At 40.0% G+C, this 21,944-nt stretch overlaps 2 protein-coding genes across 2 annotated transcripts in view; one reads left to right on the top strand and one right to left on the bottom strand.

Annotated features, from left to right (window-relative positions):
* The window catches only part of necab1 (N-terminal EF-hand calcium binding protein 1), a 27,139-nt gene extending 25,396 nt beyond the window's left edge, over window positions 1-1,743 (bottom strand). The window contains exon 1 of the mRNA XM_084379139.1: window positions 1,556-1,743. Within this exon, the coding sequence (XP_084235265.1) occupies window positions 1,556-1,649 (94 nt within the window). The 5' untranslated portion in view covers window positions 1,650-1,743. The remainder of the gene's footprint in view (window positions 1-1,555) is intronic.
* Window positions 1,744-4,550: 2,807 nt separating this feature from the next.
* On the top strand, window positions 4,551-16,233 carry tmem64 (transmembrane protein 64). Its single transcript, XM_084379495.1, has 3 exons — window positions 4,551-6,044; window positions 13,627-13,782; window positions 15,650-16,233. Exons 1-3 carry the CDS (start codon window positions 5,334-5,336, stop codon window positions 15,839-15,841), a joined length of 1,059 nt encoding a protein of 352 aa, XP_084235621.1. The 5' UTR covers window positions 4,551-5,333; the 3' UTR covers window positions 15,842-16,233.
* The last annotated feature ends 5,711 nt before the right edge of the window (window positions 16,234-21,944 follow it).

Here is a 21,944-nt window from a genome sequence, read left to right as displayed (position 1 = left end):
ATCAGAATGTTAAGGGGGCTCTTTGTAACAGTTCGTACCAATTTACATATATTAATCAATCAACAAAGTACATCCTACTGTTGCAACTGCTTCTTTTCTTTCTAATAGGATAACTCCGATACCTTCACCCTGTCTGGAGTGTGGATGGTATTAAATGTAATGTAATAGAATGGTCCCTGTTGCTGTTTTTTTTATGTTTTATAAAGCAAACAGGTCATTGATGATTAAAATGGTAATTAGTTGTACCCTTACTTTAATCTGCTCTCCAAAATCTTCTACAGGGTGACTGATCTTTCTGTTCTCATTAACTCATGTGTGTCATTCACGCAAACCATACTAATGGAAATCATTCATATTTGTGGGCTGATTGGATTCGATCATTCTGATCCCAGCTCGCACTGACAACTCCGCAACCCTGGCACTGAACCTACAACTGGGTCTCACAATCTCATCAGATCCTGATTAATCTAATGAGCAAAAGTAATTAATTTAACCAAGAATGGAAGCCTGATGGTCTTTTCCCCCGACTATTATCTGGAAATCTGGCACCACGACAGCATCTAAATAAGAAAGAAGGCACACATGGAGACACAGCACATCCACCCTGAAGCCAGAAGCTGCCAGAGATGCACAAGAAACAACAGATACTCGCTGATACTCGACATCACTGAGACACTTGATGTGGTGGATACAGCTTTCTATCTTTAATAACACTTGGTTCCCATGTGTGCATCCTCCCTTGTGTTTTTCAAACAGCGAAGGCAGCCAAGAGGTATATAGTTGAGACATCACAAGCGAATGAAAGAGTGGAGGAATGAGGGGAATATAATTAGGAGGTGGGCACCGAGGCAGAATGAAACAGGGGAGGGAAAGCTCTTGAGAGAGAAGCACTTGAGGAAGATCATTAGGGGTTCACTGACAAGATGTAATTTAATTTTTTTAAATCCTCATGATCTGAGGGAGATCCACAAGTGTTGGGAATTCCCATGATATTCTTATATTCTCATATAACTTAGATTTATTTTCAGATTTAAAAAGTTATGAATATCAAAATGATTTTTGAGCTAGATTAGGCAGATTAAGGACATCATGAGTAGTCCATGATGTTTATCAAATCAAGTAGACACTTGAGCACTTCATTAACTTGGTATTTGGGTTCAAACGCTGACATAAAGATGGATGTCCAGCTTTGAAATCCCTACACATTGAAGCTGAATTAAAGGCCAGCCTTGTCAGAATCTATAAATTAAGGGACTCTCTGTACCCTGCATATATTATGATGAGGATCCATATTAAATCAGGTGATCAAACACCTCCAACAGATGCCTGTCTGAAGAAGCAAAATGCATCTTTTACTTTAAAATGAAATAAAAATCCTTCCATGATTTTCTGCTACTATAAGCTATAGATAGTCACAAGTAATATGAAATAAAACTAATAATATAAGACTACATCATGCTTCAGTTTTTCCTCTTAGTGTAAGCATTAATAGTGAACATTAAACACATTTGCAGGCCCACTATGAGCTAAGTAAGGATTTTAAATTGTGGTTTACTTACATCAATGAAAATTGACATCCCCTTCTTTAGCTCCATCTGAGCGCTGGTGTCTTCAGACACACACTGAACCTCCTCTGAACAATCCATCATTCACAATGAAGCTTCACTTGTAAACTGCGGAGGAATGTGTGCGCTTCAACCTCTTATCTGATCAGAGCCACTGGCCAGAGAGCGACTCCGCACACTGTCAAGTCAGCCGGGATGAAACACACCACTTCCGGGACCACATTTCACAACTCAGCTCTTCATTACCAGAATAACACAAGTGGCTGCGCATTTTTCGCTCCTCTTCTTTGTTGTTCGCTTCATCTTTCTGTGGATAATGTGAGGCTAGTCTTTGCATCGGGCCTGTACACGACCACGAGTTTCTAAAAATGTATGCTTTTATTTTGAAAGTAGAATCACTATATTTCCTGTCGTGTATTGTCTCATCTCAGTGTTGACACGAGCTGCTGCTTGATGAGTCAAAGCGCATCTCTGTTGGAGCCAAAGAGTCAGATGAAAATGTGTTTTTATTCTGTTATTCTGTTAAATACAGCCTAACTTTATGTTTAAACTTTAGATATAAGGTCATTTCAGCTTGAATTAAAGAAGTCGATTATAATGACTAAGACTTTTACCTCTCAAAGTGATATAGTCTCTTTATTATGGAAGGCCATTTCTGGCAGGTAAAGAAAAAATTTAAGAAAACTTTGCCTGTAAAAAAATCCAATGGCAAGTCATAATTCTGAGATAAAAGTCGAAATTATGTGGGGGAAAAAGTAAAAATGTTGGATAGAAAGTCGCAATAATGGGATAAAAGTCAAAATTATGAGATAAAAAGTCATGATTATGAGATAAAAGTCATAATTTTTCTCCTAATTGCAACTTTTTAACTCTTAAGTATGCCTTATTATCTCATGATTTTGATTTTCTATCTGATAGTCAGGACTTTTTTTCTGCTAATTTCCACTTTATTAAAATCTCCATGACCATAATTACATCAGAAATATTTTTTTCATCAGTCTTAGATTTCATCTTATTTTTTTCTTTAATTGGCAGACATTGGCTTTCATACTTTATTGTTTCCAGCTTTACATGTAGCCTACTCCCTTGTACTTACTTGAGTATTTCAATTTCTGCTACTTTATAATCCCATAACGTGCTGTACTTCTTAATCCACAACATTTACTTGTTAACTTTTGTTACTGGTTACTTTGCAGATTGCATGCGGAAACAGAGCCTTGCTTTTGAAAGTCTGCAATCAAATATGTGGGGAAAAAAGGTATTTTGTTGCACCAAAGAAAGCCTGAAGATGAATTGTATCAGACTATAGCCAAGAGTCAGGTTTCCTCATAAATGCAGAGTGATCCAACTCATAAATCCGACAAACAACAAACCCTTGGACTGATTGTACAGCTGTGCAACAGTTCCATCTAGTGGACTGTTATAACAGCACAGCAGTCAATACCACCACATAAACAAAATGAGCCATGAGCATCTTTCAGTGTGAAGCACTGCATGTAATCTACCTCTACACTACCTGTGACTTCCATGAGACAGTGGAGGTGGTACAAAGTTTATTGAGGGCTGGCACACCAGGGCTTTCTTTGCCCACAGCTGGGGGAGCCAGGTGGTAAGCAGTGGTCGATGCATGATTGCACACATTGTCTGCTTCACTCCCCTCATTATGAATTAATGGTAAGCATGCCAAGAAGAGAGATTCCCTTCAGGCTACTATATTATGCTGTAAGCTCTCAGAAATACTCTCTAACTCTGTAAACTCCTTTGCATACCCGGAAATCCCGCATAAAGTATATTACAAAGATTTTTTAAAATAAAAGATTTTATACATTTTATAGTGTGATATGACTTCTATAAATGATTGCTTTCCATAGGATTTATTTCCAGTAACATTAAAAGTATATTTAATTACATACTGCTTAGTATATGAGCAGCCTATAAATTACTATGCACTGAACGACCTCATAACAACCTACATAAAGCAGTTAAAATTAGCTCCACCTCAACCAAAACTTTCATGTTAACTTGTCCAAATTAATAATCCAGCAATATTAATTATTTAATCACGGTCCCTGTAGGAGGACATTCAAAACAAACAGGTGCATTGTGTTTATAATACTAACCTACTTTTATCTCAGTATAAAATGTCTCTAAAATGACCTTTACATCTATGATCTATATTAAAATGTATATTAATACATCAATAATAATACAATAATATAATATATATACACTGTATATGATAGTAAATACTCTGAGAGGGGCCATTCTGCATTGTACTTTGAGCAGCCTACTTTAAGTACAGTATGTTTATAATAGTCATGTTTCTTTTACTTTAGTTTTGAATGCAAGACTTTTGCTTGTATTGAGTATTTGGACATTCTGATATTACTTTGAGGTACTTGTAAGCCACTCACACGTGTTTCCATTTTACGCAACTTAATACATCTCCTCAATTACATTTCAGGGCGAAATATTGCATTATACATTTATCTTACAAGTTACATTTGTGTTGAAACGTAGCCTGTGATCAATTAATAAAGTGCGATGCTAAAAAACAAAAACAGCATGAAACTCTTTGGAGCTTCTTCTCTCAACGTAAATCAATATTCATGGTAATGGATTTGCCAATAAAAAGTAATTGCATGGTGTACTGACAGATTCACATAAGTAGTCTTCCTAATTGATTAACTTGTTCCTTAGCTCTGTGTACCTGGATGTGGTTGGATTTGAAAGCCCTATTAATTTAAGTAGTTTAACATAAATAACTGCAGTGAAATAACACCATGAGGAAGTGAATTGATTTACACATAGCGGCACATCTGTACTAGTTTATTCTGCTTATGTGGCAGCATATTCGCGGACAGCACAAACCATAATTCATCCAAAACAAACACAATTTGCTGTTGAATCCCGCGGAAATCTCGCGATGACGACACGACCGCTGTGATTGGATTGGAGCTGCTAACTGTCGGTCACGTGAGCAGGGGTTACTTGGCATTCTGGGACACAAACAGTGCTCGGTATGAATAGCTTCAACAGCGACAACAGCAGCAGCTTGCACTGTGGACTGAGGGCGACGAGAGAAATAACAACACCCACCTAGCACTGAGAGAGCAAACGGGTTTTCCTTGTCAGGCTTCTGTGTCCGGGCTGTCGCTCTGTTCTCCGGGAGGAGCGGACGGGAAGGCCAGCTACGGCGGTTCGCTCTCTGAGATGCAACGGCGGACTTTATCCACGCAGAGTTATTTAGCTAACGGCAGGAGTTAGTTAGCCGAGCAGTGATTTATGCTAGTGTGTTACGTTAGCTGGACGGGCAATGCTGGCGGAGTCGTAAAAGTTGATGTCCTTGCACCACTTGGATTCTAGACACCTCAGTCCAAAGAAGTGTTTTGTCGCTGTCTTCACCTCCTCCATCCATTGACTTTACACCGTCCTGAGCGGAGGGGTGACAGCTCTGAATATGGCGTGTGTTTCAGACAGAGATTACAAAACTGGCACTTTAAAATCATTGGACTGGCACGTTGCCCAGCTAGTTTACCCAAGATAAACACTATTAAGTTGGACAATTCGTGTAATGGCTAAGGAGAGTGACGGATTTTGTCTAAGTTCATAAATACCTGCCTCTGTTGGAGCTCAACAAATTGCAATTGCTCGACATGGACCTGCGCTGGATGTGAAGACTCACATCTCAAACGTCACAGCTGTCTCCAGGTCGGACAGTTCACCTGAACCCTGCTGCTGGTCCCCATAGCTTATTTGAGGGCCAACATGTCAATGTCAGGGTCCACGACCGTGCAGCTCTTCACCAAGCTTCTCAAGCATGCTGTGGGCAAGGCGCAGATTCAGCTGAACCGCTGGCTGCAGAGGACTGCCACAGAGGAGTGTGACAAGATTGACATCCTGATATGCAGCGCCTTTGACGAGTCAGGGGCCGGCGTAGGGAAATCAGATGGAGACCCTGAGGTTATCAGTTCCACGGGAGGGACGACCTTCAGCAACAGTGGGGAGTTCAGACACCCCTGCTGTATCACCACCTTCTGCTTCAAGAGCGCCCTGCTGGCATGCATCCTGACCGCTGTGTGCTTCTCCTCGGTTGCCCTCGTTCGCCAATACCTCAAGGATCTCCTGCTCTGGGTGGAGAGCTTGGACAGCCTCGTCGGGGCCCTGCTGTTTATAGTTGGTTTGATTATCGTGTCGTTCCCGTGTGGATGGGGATATATTGTTCTTAATGTGGCAGCTGGCTACCTCTACGGCTTTGTGCTGGGCATGGGACTAGTTATGGTGGGAGTTTTAATAGGGACCTTTGTGGCACACCTGGTGTGCAAACGACTATTGACTGACTGGGTGCTGAACAAGGTGGGGAACAGTGAACAGCTCAGTGCTGTCATAAGAGTGGTGGAGGGAGGAAGTGGACTCAAAGTTGTGGCCTTAGCGAGACTCACCCCCATACCTTTTGGGCTCCAAAATGCAGTTTTCTCGGTGAGTATGGAAACACTTTTTTGGAAACAGCTTTTCATTTTTTCTTCAGATGGACCCTAAACAGACAGTCAATTGTAATTGTAAATTTTAAATAGGGATTGACTGATTATTGGCCTTGCCGATCATCAGGCCGATTTTCAGCATTTTTCCAATTATTGGTATTGTGGCTTTTTTGTTTGTTTGTTTCTGGTTGTTTTTAAAATGCACTTCTTTGGCTCTGATGCAGCATTCTGCAGTCTGATACCAGTCAGTGTCCCGCCCACAACACTATCAGATTGGTTACAAGTCACAAGTAATAGCCATTCAGCACCGAGTAATCTGATTCTACAAAGTAACTAAAGTTATCAAGTAAATGTAACGGAGTGAAAGTATGAAGTCGCAGGAAATAATCAAATAAAGTAACTCAAAATGGTAGTGAAGTACAGTACTTAAGTAAATTGTATTTAGTTACATTCCAACACTGGTTCTCTCTTTATACTGAGATTGTTATTATAACTACAAGTGTATAAAACTTCCAAATATCACTTATAGGTCTCCTTGATTACCAATAATCTGTTTTGGTTTTGACCCTCAAAAAAACCATATTGGTTGATTCCTAACTAATACGGGTATAAGCTAGACCTGCAGCGATTAATCAATTAACCGATCAGTTGAACTAACTATTTTGATAATCTTTTCAGTTATTATTCAAGCAAAAATATCAAACATTTGCTCATTTCAGCTTTGTATATGTGAGGATTTGTTGCTTGTCTTTGACATATATGATAGTTAATTAGTAAATGTGTTTTGTTTTGGGGTTTTGAACTGTTGGTTGGACAAAAGAAGCAATTTGAAAGCGTCACTTTGGGCTTAGTTTTAGACTCAACCATTAAATGTGAAAATATTTTGCAGATAGGGTTGCAACAGTATCAGATTTCACAGTGCAAAGGTTCAACAATCGCTTTATTATAATTCCACAAAAAATAATTTCTTGACAGACATGAAACTTATATATATATTATATGATATATATTCAATTATACTAATACAGAAGATTTCAATACCTTAGATAAGCAAATGTACACGGTAAGATAACTGTCCATTGTCATACCTTGAAACCAGTATTTTGCTTCAACCGCTTTGCAGAATAGTCAACATTATCATTAGTTGCAGCCCAAATTGAAACAGAAAGGTCACAGTAATGGGCGAGCAAGGAGCTGAGCTCATTTCTTGTACTCACGACAATCAAACCTGTGCCTTTCTTTATTTTAGAATTAAATTATTTTCTTATTGTCTGCCCAACCTACCACACAGGGGGAATCATAACTAGCCATAAACCAGTCTCTTCAGGAACAAACAGAAGTATTGCATTTGTTTATCATTTTAGTTGTGATGAAGTCTGGACTTTGAACATAGTTGTCGATCTGTTACTTCACTGTTAAAGGCAGACCATAGTCCAATATGAGACATGAAAATGTAAGGCCAGTCTCCAGAGAGAAGAAACTCATTCCTCTTGTAGATAGATGAAGTGCTCCTCTGAAATGGAAGCTGTTGTAGCCTAAGGACATCAATTATTTTATCAATCTGTACTATCAGTATCACATTTTTAGGTCCTATTTTTTTTTTCTGAACTCAATTATGATCAGGTGACATTAAGATAATGTAGACTGAATTGTCGACATTTTACTCGATAAATCTAAAGTCATTGGTTAAGGCAACCCACACCATGTGACCTACATAGTAAAGCTAAGCAGCATTAGGATATTGCTTTCAGCTGCACTCCTACACTTAACCTGAGGCCCTTGACCTTCATACATGACATGAATAATTTAGACTCGCTGATTACCCTTCTCAGTCAACTCATTGATACCTCTGAATAGTAAAAGCCTTGAGGGATGCGTTACTGTATTGTAGAAACCAGATGAGAGGTCACGCAACATGAAAAAAGTAATGCCAGTTGTAGTTGAATGATTAATGAAGAATACTGACCTGAGGGTGGACTTGATGTTATGTAGCGATACAGGTTTAGATCTCTAGAGTTGTACAAGTCATACTGCTGCTAAAAAGCTTAGACAAAGTATTATACAGTATTGCTCACATTGAGCTGGAATTGCTTCACAAGTGCCACATTTTCAGAATGGTTTCCTCGACATAATTGTTTACATTATAGCCTCTCCTAAAGAATATTCATAGAGTTGTGAACACTAAATACTGAAAGCACAACTTTTTGAGTTGAGATATGAGGCTGGTTAAATTGACTCTCACACAATGCATTGCTTTAAAATGACTTGAATGTAAATAACATTGAAATGTGTCTGAGGATGAAGCGGGCAAAAGGACAAAGTTTAGTTTAATCTTGTTCAATTTCAATGTAGCCTACTTAACACACGGTTGAGAAGCAAACCATGTATTTTAATACTATCAACATGCCAAGAAATGGTTTGATTAAAATGCAGTCACACCCATTAAACTTCATATTTCACATTCTGTTTCAGTGAATAGTTACATTGGCATTCCCTTTAACTGAAGCCACTGCACTTTGTTTATGGAAACCTATCTGGTGAGAAGAGAATCAAACTAGTGTTGAAGGCAGAAACCAACAGCAGCACAAACATCCAGAAGTGGATGCCAAGTGGGGAGCTTGAAAGGCATTTATAGCTTAAAGCATGAAGGAGTTGATGCACAGGCCTGAGGCTGGAAAAGAAAAAAGGAGATGACGTAAGTGAGTTTCACAAGCACAGTAATTGCATGCTGCAAACCAGGAAGTTTTCTGGGGTGACTGATTTACTTAGACATTTCTCGCCTGTATGGATTTGGCTTTGGCTTTTGACAGTTCTACATAAGCACTCACTATGCAAATCAGAGCCGCATTGACCTAACTCTGGTAAATTTTTAGGCCACAGTTGGAAGAAATTTTACGCCTGACTTCAGTCTATTGAGAGCTGTTTCTTAATAATATTTTGGCCACCATTTTCATGTAGAGGGTTGCAAAATATTAGAAACCATGTTTTGAATATTGTAGCCTAACCAAAAACAGCAATACCTCTACAACCTCCAAAATCATCATAGAGTTGAGTCAACACCTCTTCCAGCATTTTAGGCAGTATCAGATGCATTTTTGATACTGGTATCGGTATCAGAACGACCCTGCTGCCCTCAGGTAATTGGTTAGAATAAAATTTCAAAAAAATGGTAAAAAATCAATCCTGTTCTGACTTCCTTATTTTATTTATTTCAATCAACAGTCCAAACCCCAAAGATATTCAGTGGACTATCAAGTGACAAATGAAGGGATCAAATCTTTACCTTTGAGAAGTGGGAACCAGCAACTCTTCAGCATTTGTCTTGAAAATGACTCATTTTTTTCTCCGTCAGTCAACGATAAGTGGTTTAATCCTAACCTAGACAGCTGGCAGATACTTATCTGGAGCAAATTGCACATTATTTATGACCGACACTTTTAGATAAGTGAAAAGAGCCATTTGGCACCAGTGAGGTGAGATTACCCAGGAATCAGCTGACTGTAGGTACAAGAAGTACTGCAGGCAGTAAATGTTTGTGCTGCACTCCTACACTGACTGATGGTTGATAAGCATCTCAAATTCTCAATGCTTTGGGCTGTGACTTCAGAGATGAACAGTGAGGCAGTGATATTAGTGTGAGCCAACAAAAATTTAGGTGGTTAGAATAAGGAGCTGACCTGTTGAAGTGCCCTTGAAGATCTGAGATAATTTATTTGTGAATTAATTTGAATGTAGGATGAGGGTTAAGGAGAGTATTTCTGCCTTGTTGGCAGTGATATTGGCATCATAACTCTATGTCTGTGTGTTGATTTGAGGCTTGAAGAAACTGGTTTTATGAGGGTGTTACTGTGTTTGTTGTGAATTAAATGTATCATTTAATTTAAGTCCTAAGCTAAGAGTAAGACAGTTTGTTATGCTTAACATGAATGATTCCTTTGTATCAGTCCTTCAGGATGGTCAGCAGTTCACCTGTTAAAAGGCCTCTTTCTCAAACAAACCTAGCAGATGGTCTTTCTTTGCCTGACTGACTTAAATGGCTTCTGTTCGTCGTTGCTTCCTTCTTTCAGTTTCATGGCTGGGACATAGCTCTGTGTTCAAAGGTTGAAATGTCCTACTTATGTCAGGATCGTGGCTCAAGCTTTAACAGTAGCTACAACATTGAACTTACTGTTCCAGTCTGCAGAAGTGAAAACGAGGTGTCAAAGTCAAAGGGACAGGCTCTTTACTCTGTGCACAGCTGCCACCGTCACTGGTGTTATTGGTGCTCCACAGTTTGCCAGGGTGAAATCAACAGGCGGGCTAATTGACAGCCTTGTAAAATAAGATTTTTTTAGCTGTCTCTCGGTCACTATGTACATGCAAACTCAGTATGATAAAAGGACATCAGCTTTCAAGCAGCTCAGCTACAACTGCAACAAAAGTAGGTCATATTTGTTTCTGTGCCAGTTTGCATTTGTCATATTTCTGTTGCTTACTTCAACTTCTGACAGCTGTTTGTCTTTGAAAATGCAGCTTGTCTGTGTTCGACTCATTGTCATGATTTATGAGATTGTTCCCTTTGACATATTTTAGGCTTACAGAGTCTATGATTCATCTTTATGAATGCAGCTGCATTTTGGGCAAAGGTTGGTCGTCTAATCTGGCTTTGAAATCTCACATATCAGAGCACATTTAGCGCCTGTTTTATTGAGACATCTGTCTACCACCTGTAACTCAATTGATGTTAAACTAATTAGCATTTTGTGTGTCTTTAATTGATATTGTTATAATGACAATGCATCAAATGAGAATGTGAAAACAGTGTGACACAGTGAAACTTACAGAGAATTATCACCTGATCCTGCAGCTTCCCTCAGCTTTGCATTACTTTACAGCAAGCTTCAGCGTTCAGGCTGCCACTTTACTGTTTAGGTTCACTAATCTCATTCTGACAGTGTCATTTTCAGTCGTAGAAGTAGGGCTGTGCAATATATAGTTTCAGGATTGGTTACGCAATTTGCACATGCGCAATAGTCAAGATGTGCAATGTCAAGAAAGGCAAATTAACTCAAACCCTTCCTCCTACAACTTTTTTGCTGCTTGATACCGAAGGAAGGCTTGCATGGTACTGATTTCATATTACAATTTTGATTAATTGTAAATTGTAATTGTAATTGTAAAAGCCCTAATATGCTCAAAACGTGTGTCTTGTTATTGGATATGTACCAACTAAATTATTATTCAAGATTGGTGGAACCTGAAGAAATCAGGCTGTCGAACAATCAGGCTCAGACCTCAGCATGAACCTCTTTTTTTTCTTCAAGCTGGTGAAGTGAAAGTCAGTGTGCAGTCTTCACTGGGGAATTTAGCCTGCCCTGCCAGAAGCAGGCTAATAAGCTGAATCCCCAAGTTTGCCTGTTTCCTCTGCTACATTTTCACTTCCTGAAATGTAGCCCAGAAGGTTTTCAAACCCAACTCAGCACCTCACTGTGCACCTCGTAATCCATCTTACCTGGAGGCTCATTATTAAGCCATGCTGATGTTGTATCTTTATGATCTTATTCTTAACAATAAAAGGTGAAACTAGCCATGGGTGGGCACTTCTACGCCCATACTGGCTCACGGTGAAATATGTATGTGATGTCTGCTCTGCCCTTGGTGTAAGCACTTTCTGTGGATGAGGCTACATTTCACCGTGCCCCCCACTTCTTTCTGCTGAAGTGGATGGTGCTACATTATAGGGGGTAACCTAAAACGACACACAGACTGCAGGAGTTAGCAAAACAATAGGACAGCTCAGGAAAAATGTTGGTGAACCCTTCTCGGGCGAAGTGGACATATTCAGGTCTCCATGTGTATTTTATTACAGCGGTATAACCTTTAAAACTGCTCAGTGGCCCTGCTCCATCCCTCTGCTGCCATAATGAGCTGATGAAGCAATTGGGGAATTCATCGTGTGATTTATAGGACCGTATCTACAAGCAAGCATGTTTGTGCAGTGTGCAGATAGGTTAATTATGACCTGTGCTTCACCCTTTGTACCAAAGGGTTAACCGTGGACACGTACAACAGCACAGAGGCAAACCTCAAATTTACTACACAGTCAAGATACCCCACTTCCCATTTTGTTTACGAGCACAAACTCAGACCTGCATTGCTGCTGCTCTGAATAAATCAGGTCAAGCTGAGGATGAGGTGTTTTTTCACTTGAATTTGCAGATTATCTTGATACACAGGCTTGCAGAAGCGAGTAGGAGGTTCAGTGGGAATTCTCTGTGCGGTTATAAAAATACCAACGACTAGCCCTTCCCTAGTCGTGAGACAGCTGCATTCACAGGGTGAGAAGAGACTTCAGAGGACATGCGCTTCACAACTCGGGGATGATGGCTGGGAGGAAGAGAGTGCATTCCTTTTCTTGTTTCGCAGCTCTCACAGGCTCACATGTCATGTCTCAGAGATCAGCTGAAGGCGTTTGGACTGTGTTGACACATGGTGTGGACACATCAGTGCCAGTCTCTCAAGGAGAAAAGCCTGTTACATGATTGATTGTTTTGAGGAGGAAAATCCCTGATAAACTGACTGAGGAAAAGCAGCTAGATTGATTGATTGATCGATAATGTTGCTGTCCTATGAAGTGTAATCATGCTCTTCTTGGTGTGTATTGTGATAACAGGAGAGGGTTTAGGATCTCTCATTGCAAAGGGACACTTGGGCTGGATCTTGCTAAAATGTTTTCCAGCCCTGATGACATTCTGGCTCAGGAGGTGACTTGCAGCAACAACGCCACTGCCCCAGACACAACGCTATCAGCCACTGTGCTGTCACAATGCACACAGTGCACACAGTGCCAAGGTCACATCCTCACACACCCAGCACAGACACACATCGGCTTATGTCATCACTTAATCAAGGGATCAAGGGTGACAGCAATGCAGACACTTGTTTATATTTAGGTTATTGTAATTAGATATGAAATGAGACATTGGGCTGGATGCTTGATAGCATGTCATAGTTCAGGGTGATTACACAAGATGATATTTTGATTTCTTTCACCATTCCAACCAGGATCTTGCAGATTTTGAAATTAATGAATTTACAGCAGCTTTTATCATCTTATTGTTTGTGTTGTTAATGTGAAATATTAATCTGAAACCTTACTAGCAACTACAGCTGTCAGATAAATGAAGTGTAGAAAATACAGTATTTCTCTCTGAAATGTAGTACATCAAATTTTTTTTTAAAATACAGTTCTTGAGTACATGTGCTCAGTTAGACTTAAACCCCATCCTGCACTCAAAACAGTGGCTCTGGGTTGGATGGTTTGAAAATGCTTCGATTTATTCGTTTTACAAACAGATTTCTTTATGTAGTTGATTAGTAGTTTTTAACTTCAAAACCATAAATGGAGCTCAAGTTCAGATAATGGATCTTTGATCTGATTCCAGTTTTTGTTCAACTTCAAATCTCTTGACTCTTGTTGAAATTTGTATCTCCTTTCTCTGTTCAGAACAGCGTCTATAGTCTAGACTATAGTCTAGTTTTTCAGTGTGCTTACAACATTTTATTCTTTCCAAGTTTGTAAGATGTCTCTCCTTTTTAAGATCACAGACGTGTCCTTGCCAAACTACCTGGTGGCCTCCTCTGTGGGTCTGTTGCCCACTCAGCTTCTAAACTCCTACTTGGGCACCACGCTTCGCACCATGGAGGACGTCATCGCCGAGCAGAGCGTCAGCGGCTACTTTGTGTTCAGCCTGCAGGTTAGCAGATGGCAATTAAGTGTGAAGATAATCTTAAATTTCCTGTAATAACCCTGCATTTGAACTTTTCCTGAATTTAACATCAGACATATTTTTCATACCATTTTTGTATTTTATATTTATACGTTTACGTGTTTAGTTGCATGTCTGGGTTTGCATTTTATTTGTTATCAGTTCACATGTGCTGTATGAACTAGACAGCTCTTTGGTACACTGATTAATAAGGTACATTTTTAAGTACAACAGGCTTTGAGATGGCAACAGGAAAAACTTGCTTTTCCTCTTGCTATTCATCACAGTGATGAGTAAATATGCAGAGTGTGTTGATAATAACAAAGGGACATAGCATTCTGCGCCACATCCTCAAACTTAATTAAATAAATAAAGTGCGTCAGTGTTTTTTTTTCTCCTCTACAATCAAAGCATGTCTTGTCTACCAATCCTGTCAAACCTGATCCTGGTGCTGAAGCACTATCTGCTTTCCTTGTAAGGCTGTAGTTACATAAACCTCTGGAGTGGGAATGCTAAGTCTTTGTAGATATGTAAGTTGTGTTCAGCTCACCCCGAGGTCATGAAGCTGTCAGCACGTCTCCAAAACCTGTTCAGCTTCATGTGGGGTCAGTGGTCAAGGATCAGTTTAAGATTAAGTGGCTATCAGTGTTTCACCCAGAAGTGAAAGCTTCACATTAAAAACTGGCCTTTAACATGTTGAAGCTTTTTTTAACACCAGCCGTGGGAAGCTCCATCTGGAACTGCTGATTAAGCCCAGTTATCTTTTACTGTTATGTACCAACCAGAATACATATCACACATACAGTCAAATAATCTTGAAAAATGTATATTCTTTACTTTATTTTTATTTGTCTCCCATTACCTTCTCCTTCCAACGGGGATGGACCTTCCACATGAAATACTTTTCTCTCTCAGTGTCATAAAATGTAGTGTTTCCACTGTCAGTTACATTCATTAGCTTGTTTCAGGCCTCTGACTCAGTTTTTAGTGGCCACATGTTGTCTTTAAGAAATAGTTTGATATTTTGGGAAGCAGTAACTTCCTTGAGTCTTGACTGGTTGCCTTGCAACTACTCAGCCAAGAAGTAAATGGTACATGGTAAATGGAAGGTATTTATAGCACTTTTCTAGTCTTAGTGACCACTCAAAGTGCTTTGCAACACAAGTCAGCATTCATCCATTCACACACACACACACATACATACACTGGTGGCAGAGGCTAACATGCAAGGCCCCACCTTCTCATCAGGAGCGATAACTATTCATGCGCACTCTCACACAGATGGAAGAGAGACAAGAGGCAATTTGGGGTTCAGTATCTTTTCCAAGGACCCTTGACATGTAGACTGCAGGGGCCGGGGATCGGTGGACGACTGCTCTACCTCCTGAGCCATAGCCGCTCAATAATCCAGCACATAACCCTGTAAAATGCTAATTGTAGTTTTTTTTTTTTTTTTTTTTTTTTAACTCTGACAAGTTAAATAAACAAGATATAGCTAGTTAATTATTAAGCTTTAGACCTGCTGGTAAACAGACTTTGTTTCCTTTTGAACAAAGTTCTTTTGTGGTTGTAATTCAGTTAATTGTTTACTATTTAAAACATCAAAAATGTGAGAACATTTTCATCACAATTTCATTCCAGATCCCAGCTGTAATAGATTGGGTATGAATGTTTATCAAATTTATTTCGTCTCTAACGAAATTTTAGCAACACCTCACAATATATGAGTTTAGCTCACCACCACAACAAAAATTTAAACCTTAAAACTTGCTACAAAAGTAAACAAACTCAAAGTGACTGATGTGTGCAGCTGTGTCGAACAGAACATCATGACTTCCTCCTCTGTCGTCCGCAGATCGTCATCAGCATCGGCCTGATGTTCTACGTCGTGCACCGGGCTCAGGTTGAGCTCAACGCAGCCATTGCCGCTTGCCAGATGGAGCTGAAGTCCTCACACATGAACGGAAACTCCACAAATCACGGCGGCTTCACCTACTGCAGCAAGAGAGCGACAGCTGGAAGTGGAAATTGCATCAACGTGGTGTGACGAGGCAGCAAGCTCGTACGGGTCGGTCCCCGAATTGTGAGACTGCAGAGCCTGAGGGAACCAACTGAGTTTAGACGTCTTCTGAAAAATGTTGGTGTTTTTTTAATTTTCGACATCGTACTCTGACCGCCCTGAAGTCTTTAGTCGGTACAGTGTTTCAGAAGTGTAGGACCACGCACCTTTGGGAAAAAAAGGTGCGGATGGGAATGATTTTGCGGTACATCTTGTTGGGAGATTTTGTTTAGTCTTTTTAATTATATTCATTAAGATACTTCTTAACATGTATTCTGTTACAGGAGATGTCAATGAAATAATGATGTTTAGAGATATCAGAGGTGGCTGAGTGAGTCTTTAATAAACAACAGCGAGGCATAAACTGCCTGCTAACACTATGAATGTGCAATCTGGAGCTTTCTAGAGAACCAAGGAATTGTTTTTCCATTTCAGTGTCAAAAGAATGCCAACCTATGCACCTTTCTTTCATACTACATCCGTTTTCTTTAGAGATTTTATGATTTGTCGACATCCACTGCTCATTCACGGTACAAATAATAAGGGCATTAATGTTTTTTGAAAGATTTGGCTGTGTAGTACGGTTCATTGTGTTCAAGTGTCTTATTTTTGGACTGTGGAGAGAGGAGCATGAGCGGCCTCTTTGGCTGTGTGATTTCTGCTGGCTTACGACCACATCAGCTGAATCGGCCTCGTCTGCCCGGAGAACGTTTTAATGCTTCTGCAGTTTTGATAAGAGCAGCTGGAGAGGAGAGCAGATTTCACAGCAGGAGACTCAGGAATGTTCTCTGCCAGGAAAGTTGAAGTGCAGCGTGATCAGCAGCCACATGCTCCACTACAGAAAGATTCCCACACCCAACTGCAACTGAGATGTCAAGCTTTCCTGTAAATGTTTATAATTCACTTGGATTTTACATTTTTATTTGGCTGTGAGATTATCCATTAAGATTATTACTAAGTTTTTGCTTCAGATCGTAGTTTTGACAATTCTGTGCAATATGAAGAATGGTGACAAAATGGCATGAATGTCATATTTCAGTGCTGAAACCAAACTAATCACAAATGCTCTCACGCAAACAAAATAACACAAACCTAAGTGTGTTTATTTTACTTACATTATAGTAGAGTAAGCTCGATGAGATTATTTTTTATGTGCCATAATTTGACAAAGCTTACCCGACGCCGTGACACTGGCCCCACCTGAGCTGAGGCCACACGTGACTTATGACTTACTTTATTACTTAACGTTGCTGGTAATTATAGAAATGGTCTGTGAAAGATTTTTTTATGTTTTAGTTCTTAATAATACGAAAAACGAAGCGCTCATGCTATAGGTTCTTTTGCACAGATAAGCATTATTTTCACAAGCTAGGAAGGGGTTTGGTTGGTCAATAGTGGAAACTGATGTGTCTCAGAAGCCGACAATCAAACACAACATGGACACTAAGTGATGAATGTCATAATACATTTTATTTTTACATGAATTATTGTGATGCTGCTCCTCAGACAAAAGTCTGATTGAGGAATAATAAGGGCTCCTATATGAAATATCCATCTTTATGTCCCTGTATTTGTTCACTAAAGCCTTTTTTGTAATGCTGGCAAAACTTATTGTTTTTTAATTTTAATTTTTGTACTCTTTTTTTTTTTTTTTTTTTTTTTTTGTCTTTGAGCCAGATTTAATGTCCTCCCAAACACATTCCATGCTGTCTAGAGTTATTTTCATGATAAACGTTGGTTGAAAGGGCCCCTTCCTGTCTCAATTTAGCAATAATGTTTGAAAGCAAAAAAAAAAAAAGATATATAGATAATCCCACCAATAAGATCTTTAGCCAAGTGTTGGGGATAGCTGTTTACTACCATTGTTAAAGGTTTTTCTCTCTGAAGTGAACAAAAACTGCATTTAAGTCGTATGTCGATCTCTGTTCCACTGTAAGGTTGAGTGTCAATATTCCCAGATTTGTTTTACAGTCTTTAAGCTGCCTGTTACCTCCCGCTGCCTCTGACAGACATTTCTGCGCTGCCAACAAACATCTGTGATCAGAACAGCTTGTAGCACCTTATTTGGAGAGTCCCTAAACCTTCTGATCGCTTATTGATCTTTAGCGATCAGCCTCTCACCTCTGTCATTTAAAAAACCTTATGAATCCAACCCAAACATTTCCAAGTTTTTTACTTGAATTGAAAGTTTACTTAAAGAGAGATGAGTACATTTTATGCATGCAAGATTTATAAAATCTGCTCACTACTCTCGCTTTCTGAAGGCTGGACATAATTCATTCTCAGTTCCTGGTGGGAAAATCTTGTAAATACACCTTTGTGTTCACCCGACAGTGCTCCAAACAAAGTGTGATTCGATGAAGCTGTTCTGCTCAGACGTGGAAAAAGAAGCGAGACCGTGTTTATTGCAGAAACCCAATACATGAAACCTGATCGAACACACACAAAGTATTTTAGTCTCAACTGGGATTTTGAAAACGTGAGATTGTGGGAAAATGAGCAGTTTTACAGTAAAGGCTTTGGTTCTTCCTAGGTGGGCTCTACTTAACTTAGATATAGTTATGCAACAACTGATTCCTAAGGGAAGTATATTTCATAGACACCCACACAAGACCTGAATCTGGGATGTAACTGCACACCTGAGCTGTTCCAGAGGAGGACAGTGTGATATCAGTGACTTCAAGGGTCAAGTTAAGGGTCTCGTTTGGTGCTATGAAATGCAATACTTCCCATCTGTATCAAGTGCATTACACATATGCTGTATTTTGTAATACAGAGAATTTTACAGTGTATAAATATTGATATTTATCGCTGTACGATGCTTGTTCAGTGTTATTTATGAGAGAGAAAATAAAACCTGTCTGACTTTGTTACAAATGATTTGTTCTTTTGTTATTAACTTAATACTATTTCAGTTGCATACATTTAATTTTTATGACACGCCATTGTGACTGTTTTGAGAAATTGAGCTGAAAAAAAAAACAGTTCTGACCTTTTGTCAAAGACTTAGGTTGCTTAGTAGCTAGCCCCGGACTCCTTTGTACCTCAAGAGGTGATAGTCCAAAAGTAAACAAAACTAACACTCCTCTGCTCCAACCTCCCAGTCCGGGCAGATAGGAACGCCAGCTGCATGGCTAGCTGAGCTAACTAGCTAATTATAGCTGCAATTAGAAGCAGTTAGCAGTTACTCCGGTGATGTGCTGTTGGTTTGGAGTATGGATTCAACACATGGTCAATTCTTACATAAGTCAGCTTTAAAGGAATGACTATTTTGCTTTCTTACTATAAAAGCTTATTTCCCAAAAAGTCGACCTTTTAAAATCTTATATCCGGTCCACTCTTCTTTTGTTAAATAATTTACAGCTCGGTAAACTTTAGTATTAAACTTTCTGTGACCCTGTTATCAGTGAGGAAACTCTTGACTTCCCAACAGATGTTTTCACACAGATGTGTTAAAAAGCTTTCCATCTCTGTCGAGCTTCCACACATTTAATTAAATGCCTTTTCTGTCACATCATAACCCCCAAATCCTGGCATGATTCTCTGAATATTACCTGGCTTCTTCCCTGACCCTTTGAGAGTAATGAGAGACAAAATGTTCTCACTCAGACGGTTTCCCCTTATCCTGCAAACCTCTAAATAACTGTCAGTCCTCAAATATGCAGCAGAAGCAGCAGCAGCAACACTGTACGGACAGAAATATTGCTGGCTTCTGGGGCAGTTTGTCACAGCGATTTTGAAGGGAAGTAGTGATGGATGTGGCGGTGGTGATGGAGAGTGGAGCACCACTTACGCTTGCCCTTGCCTTGCCTGTGACAAGCTATCTGTACAGGGGGAGGTGGGTATTAGTGTGGACGGTGTCTGACAGACATGGTCCAGATAGATTCTGCTTGTCAACAGTGCAGTGCCACACACACACACACACACACACACACAGTGGAAAGGTTGCCCACAGCCATCTGCTCACCCCCTAAATACAACAAAAAGCACAAAAACCCAGCCACAGCCTATCAATCAAACAGTAACAGATCAGACTCCCTTTGCATTTTACTGCTCTGTCTGCTACCAGGGGCTGCAGCACAGATTCATCTGCTGCTCTTCACACAACCCTCCGATCTCTTCCGGGCTCGGGTCAGATCTGTGTCCGATCCATCATCATCCAACCCTGCCTCAAAGGACAAACCTCATCCCAGAGCCTCCCCGCCAGCACATGGATACGTCTAACACAAGAACATTCATCTTGACGGGCCTCAAATCGGAGCCCTAGTTCTCACTGAGGGCTACGCTTTTGGAGGAACACTCCAAAAATACATCTGTGAGGCTTGTTGCTGCTCGAAAAACACATCTAAGAGGGCAGTTGTAAAAGAAAGGAAAAAAGGCAGGGTGAGTGAAATGATCTTGGAATACGTTCACACAGCGTTCCAGAGGGAAACTCATGATGTGGATGTTTATGGATTTGTGGAGGAGGAGGAGGGGAACGATGATGCTGGAGGCAGACGGATAGATCACGTGACCACTTTCTTGGCCCAGACAGCTGTTGCCTCCATCTGTACCATCACTGACCTGCTGCTGTTCTCGTCCTCTGTGCTGTAGTGGGAAACTGCTCGATGCACGAACAGGACAAAATAGTGCTCACCTAGAGGATCATGGGAAACAATTTCTCTTTGATTTCTGACGATGTTTTGCTGCTCATAAGCACTAATAACCCCTGTGGTGTCAATGGGAATGCAGGTCTTTTTATTTTCTGTTTTCTGTTGTATGTCTCTGTCATACTAATCTATTTTAAAGGATAAATTCACCCTAAAATGAAAAATTATCATTATCTACTCATCCCCATGTAGATGAAGAGTCAGGTGAAGTTTTGTAGGATTTCTGGATCAGAATAGCATTGCAGCATTCTCCTAAATAAATGAAGTCAATGGGGACTTTATTTTGACATATATTTATATTTAGGAGACATCTATGGAAGTTAGCATGCTAAACAGTTAGCCCCATCCTATTCCAAGCTTCTGTGCTAGCAGTGTTAGCACCAACACTCCCTTAGTGCTCCAAGATCATCGCACTGACCCCTAGCTGCACGTCTAACTGAGCTAACTGAGCTAACTAGCTAACGGCAGCTACAGTTAGCAGCAGTAAGTGGATAAATTCAACAGACAGCTAAATCTTACATATTGCACCTTTAAAAATGGTATAAATAACATCTTTTCAATTCAATTTGGGATCTCGGGCTTTGAGCCATTTTATGTTTTCAGTTGTTTATTTACATGGTTGAAAACTTAATTACAACTGAAATCTACAGACCAAATCTTGTTTTTTTTTGTAGGTGTACACAAACCCAGGATCTATCAAAAGGTCTAATCCGATCAACAGAGCACTCAGCGAAAAAAGACAAGTGTGTTAAATTTCGATTACATGACCTTGTCTGACAAGAATCATTCTCAGAAGGCGATAAAAAGTGAAAGCTCATTTCTCAGTGTTTAAGGCGTTAGGTGAACTCATCAGAGCTGGGCAGACTGGCTACATGTGTCCTTGCTAATCAGAAAACCAGTGAGCGGGGGGACGAACGAGGGAGGGAGGTCTGTTCTGATGACGCCTGCGCCCAGGGAAGAGTCACATCTGTGTCCTCTCTCCTAAGGTCAGCTCTTCTTCACTATGTTGTCTGCCCGCCCAGCAAACATTGAAACACACTCCCAGATTTGAAGGCTGCGTTGCAGGGAGAGGTGAGGGAGACGACTTGACAGTGTGCTGGCAGAGACTGTGAGGAGGAGGTCACATCTGGCTTGAGGTGGAACTGAGGTCAAAATGTAGGATAAAGATTAAAGGTGCTATTAAATCATTTACTACAATTTCTCTGCCTTTTCACAACAGAAATGACAAAGCAGGAACTGCACTTACTGATGCATTTGAATGGTACAGAGCCAGCGTGAATACACTTCTCCTGCTTTTACAAGTCAAAATGTCTGCTGTGGAAAGGCCCCACGTTCACACTAACATAGATTAAATAATCCTACATCTGTTTTGTTCCATCAAACATTTCTTTATTATATGCAGTGTTGCCAAATTGGACAGTTTTAAGGATATTTTAATCTAT

The sequence above is a fragment of the Pagrus pagrus genome (genome assembly GCF_965226575.1).
Source record: "Pagrus pagrus genome assembly, chromosome: 17".
Lineage (NCBI taxonomy): Eukaryota > Metazoa > Chordata > Actinopteri > Spariformes > Sparidae > Pagrus > Pagrus pagrus.
The sequence above is the reverse complement of the archived record's forward strand: the minus strand, read 5'-3'. Positions and strand labels throughout refer to the sequence as shown.

What these genes read in the sequence shown, in the direction of transcription:
- tmem64 (XM_084379495.1), top strand. Translation starts at nt 5,334, where the DNA reads ATGTCAATGTCAGGGTCCACGACCGTGCAGCTCTTCACCAAGCTTCTC. An exon ending in TCCAAAATGCAGTTTTCTCG is followed by an intron (nt 6,045 to 13,626) that starts GTGAGTATGGAA and finishes CTCCTTTTTAAG; the next exon opens with ATCACAGACGTGTCCTTGCC. An exon ending in ACTTTGTGTTCAGCCTGCAG is followed by an intron (nt 13,783 to 15,649) that starts GTTAGCAGATGG and finishes TGTCGTCCGCAG; the next exon opens with ATCGTCATCAGCATCGGCCT.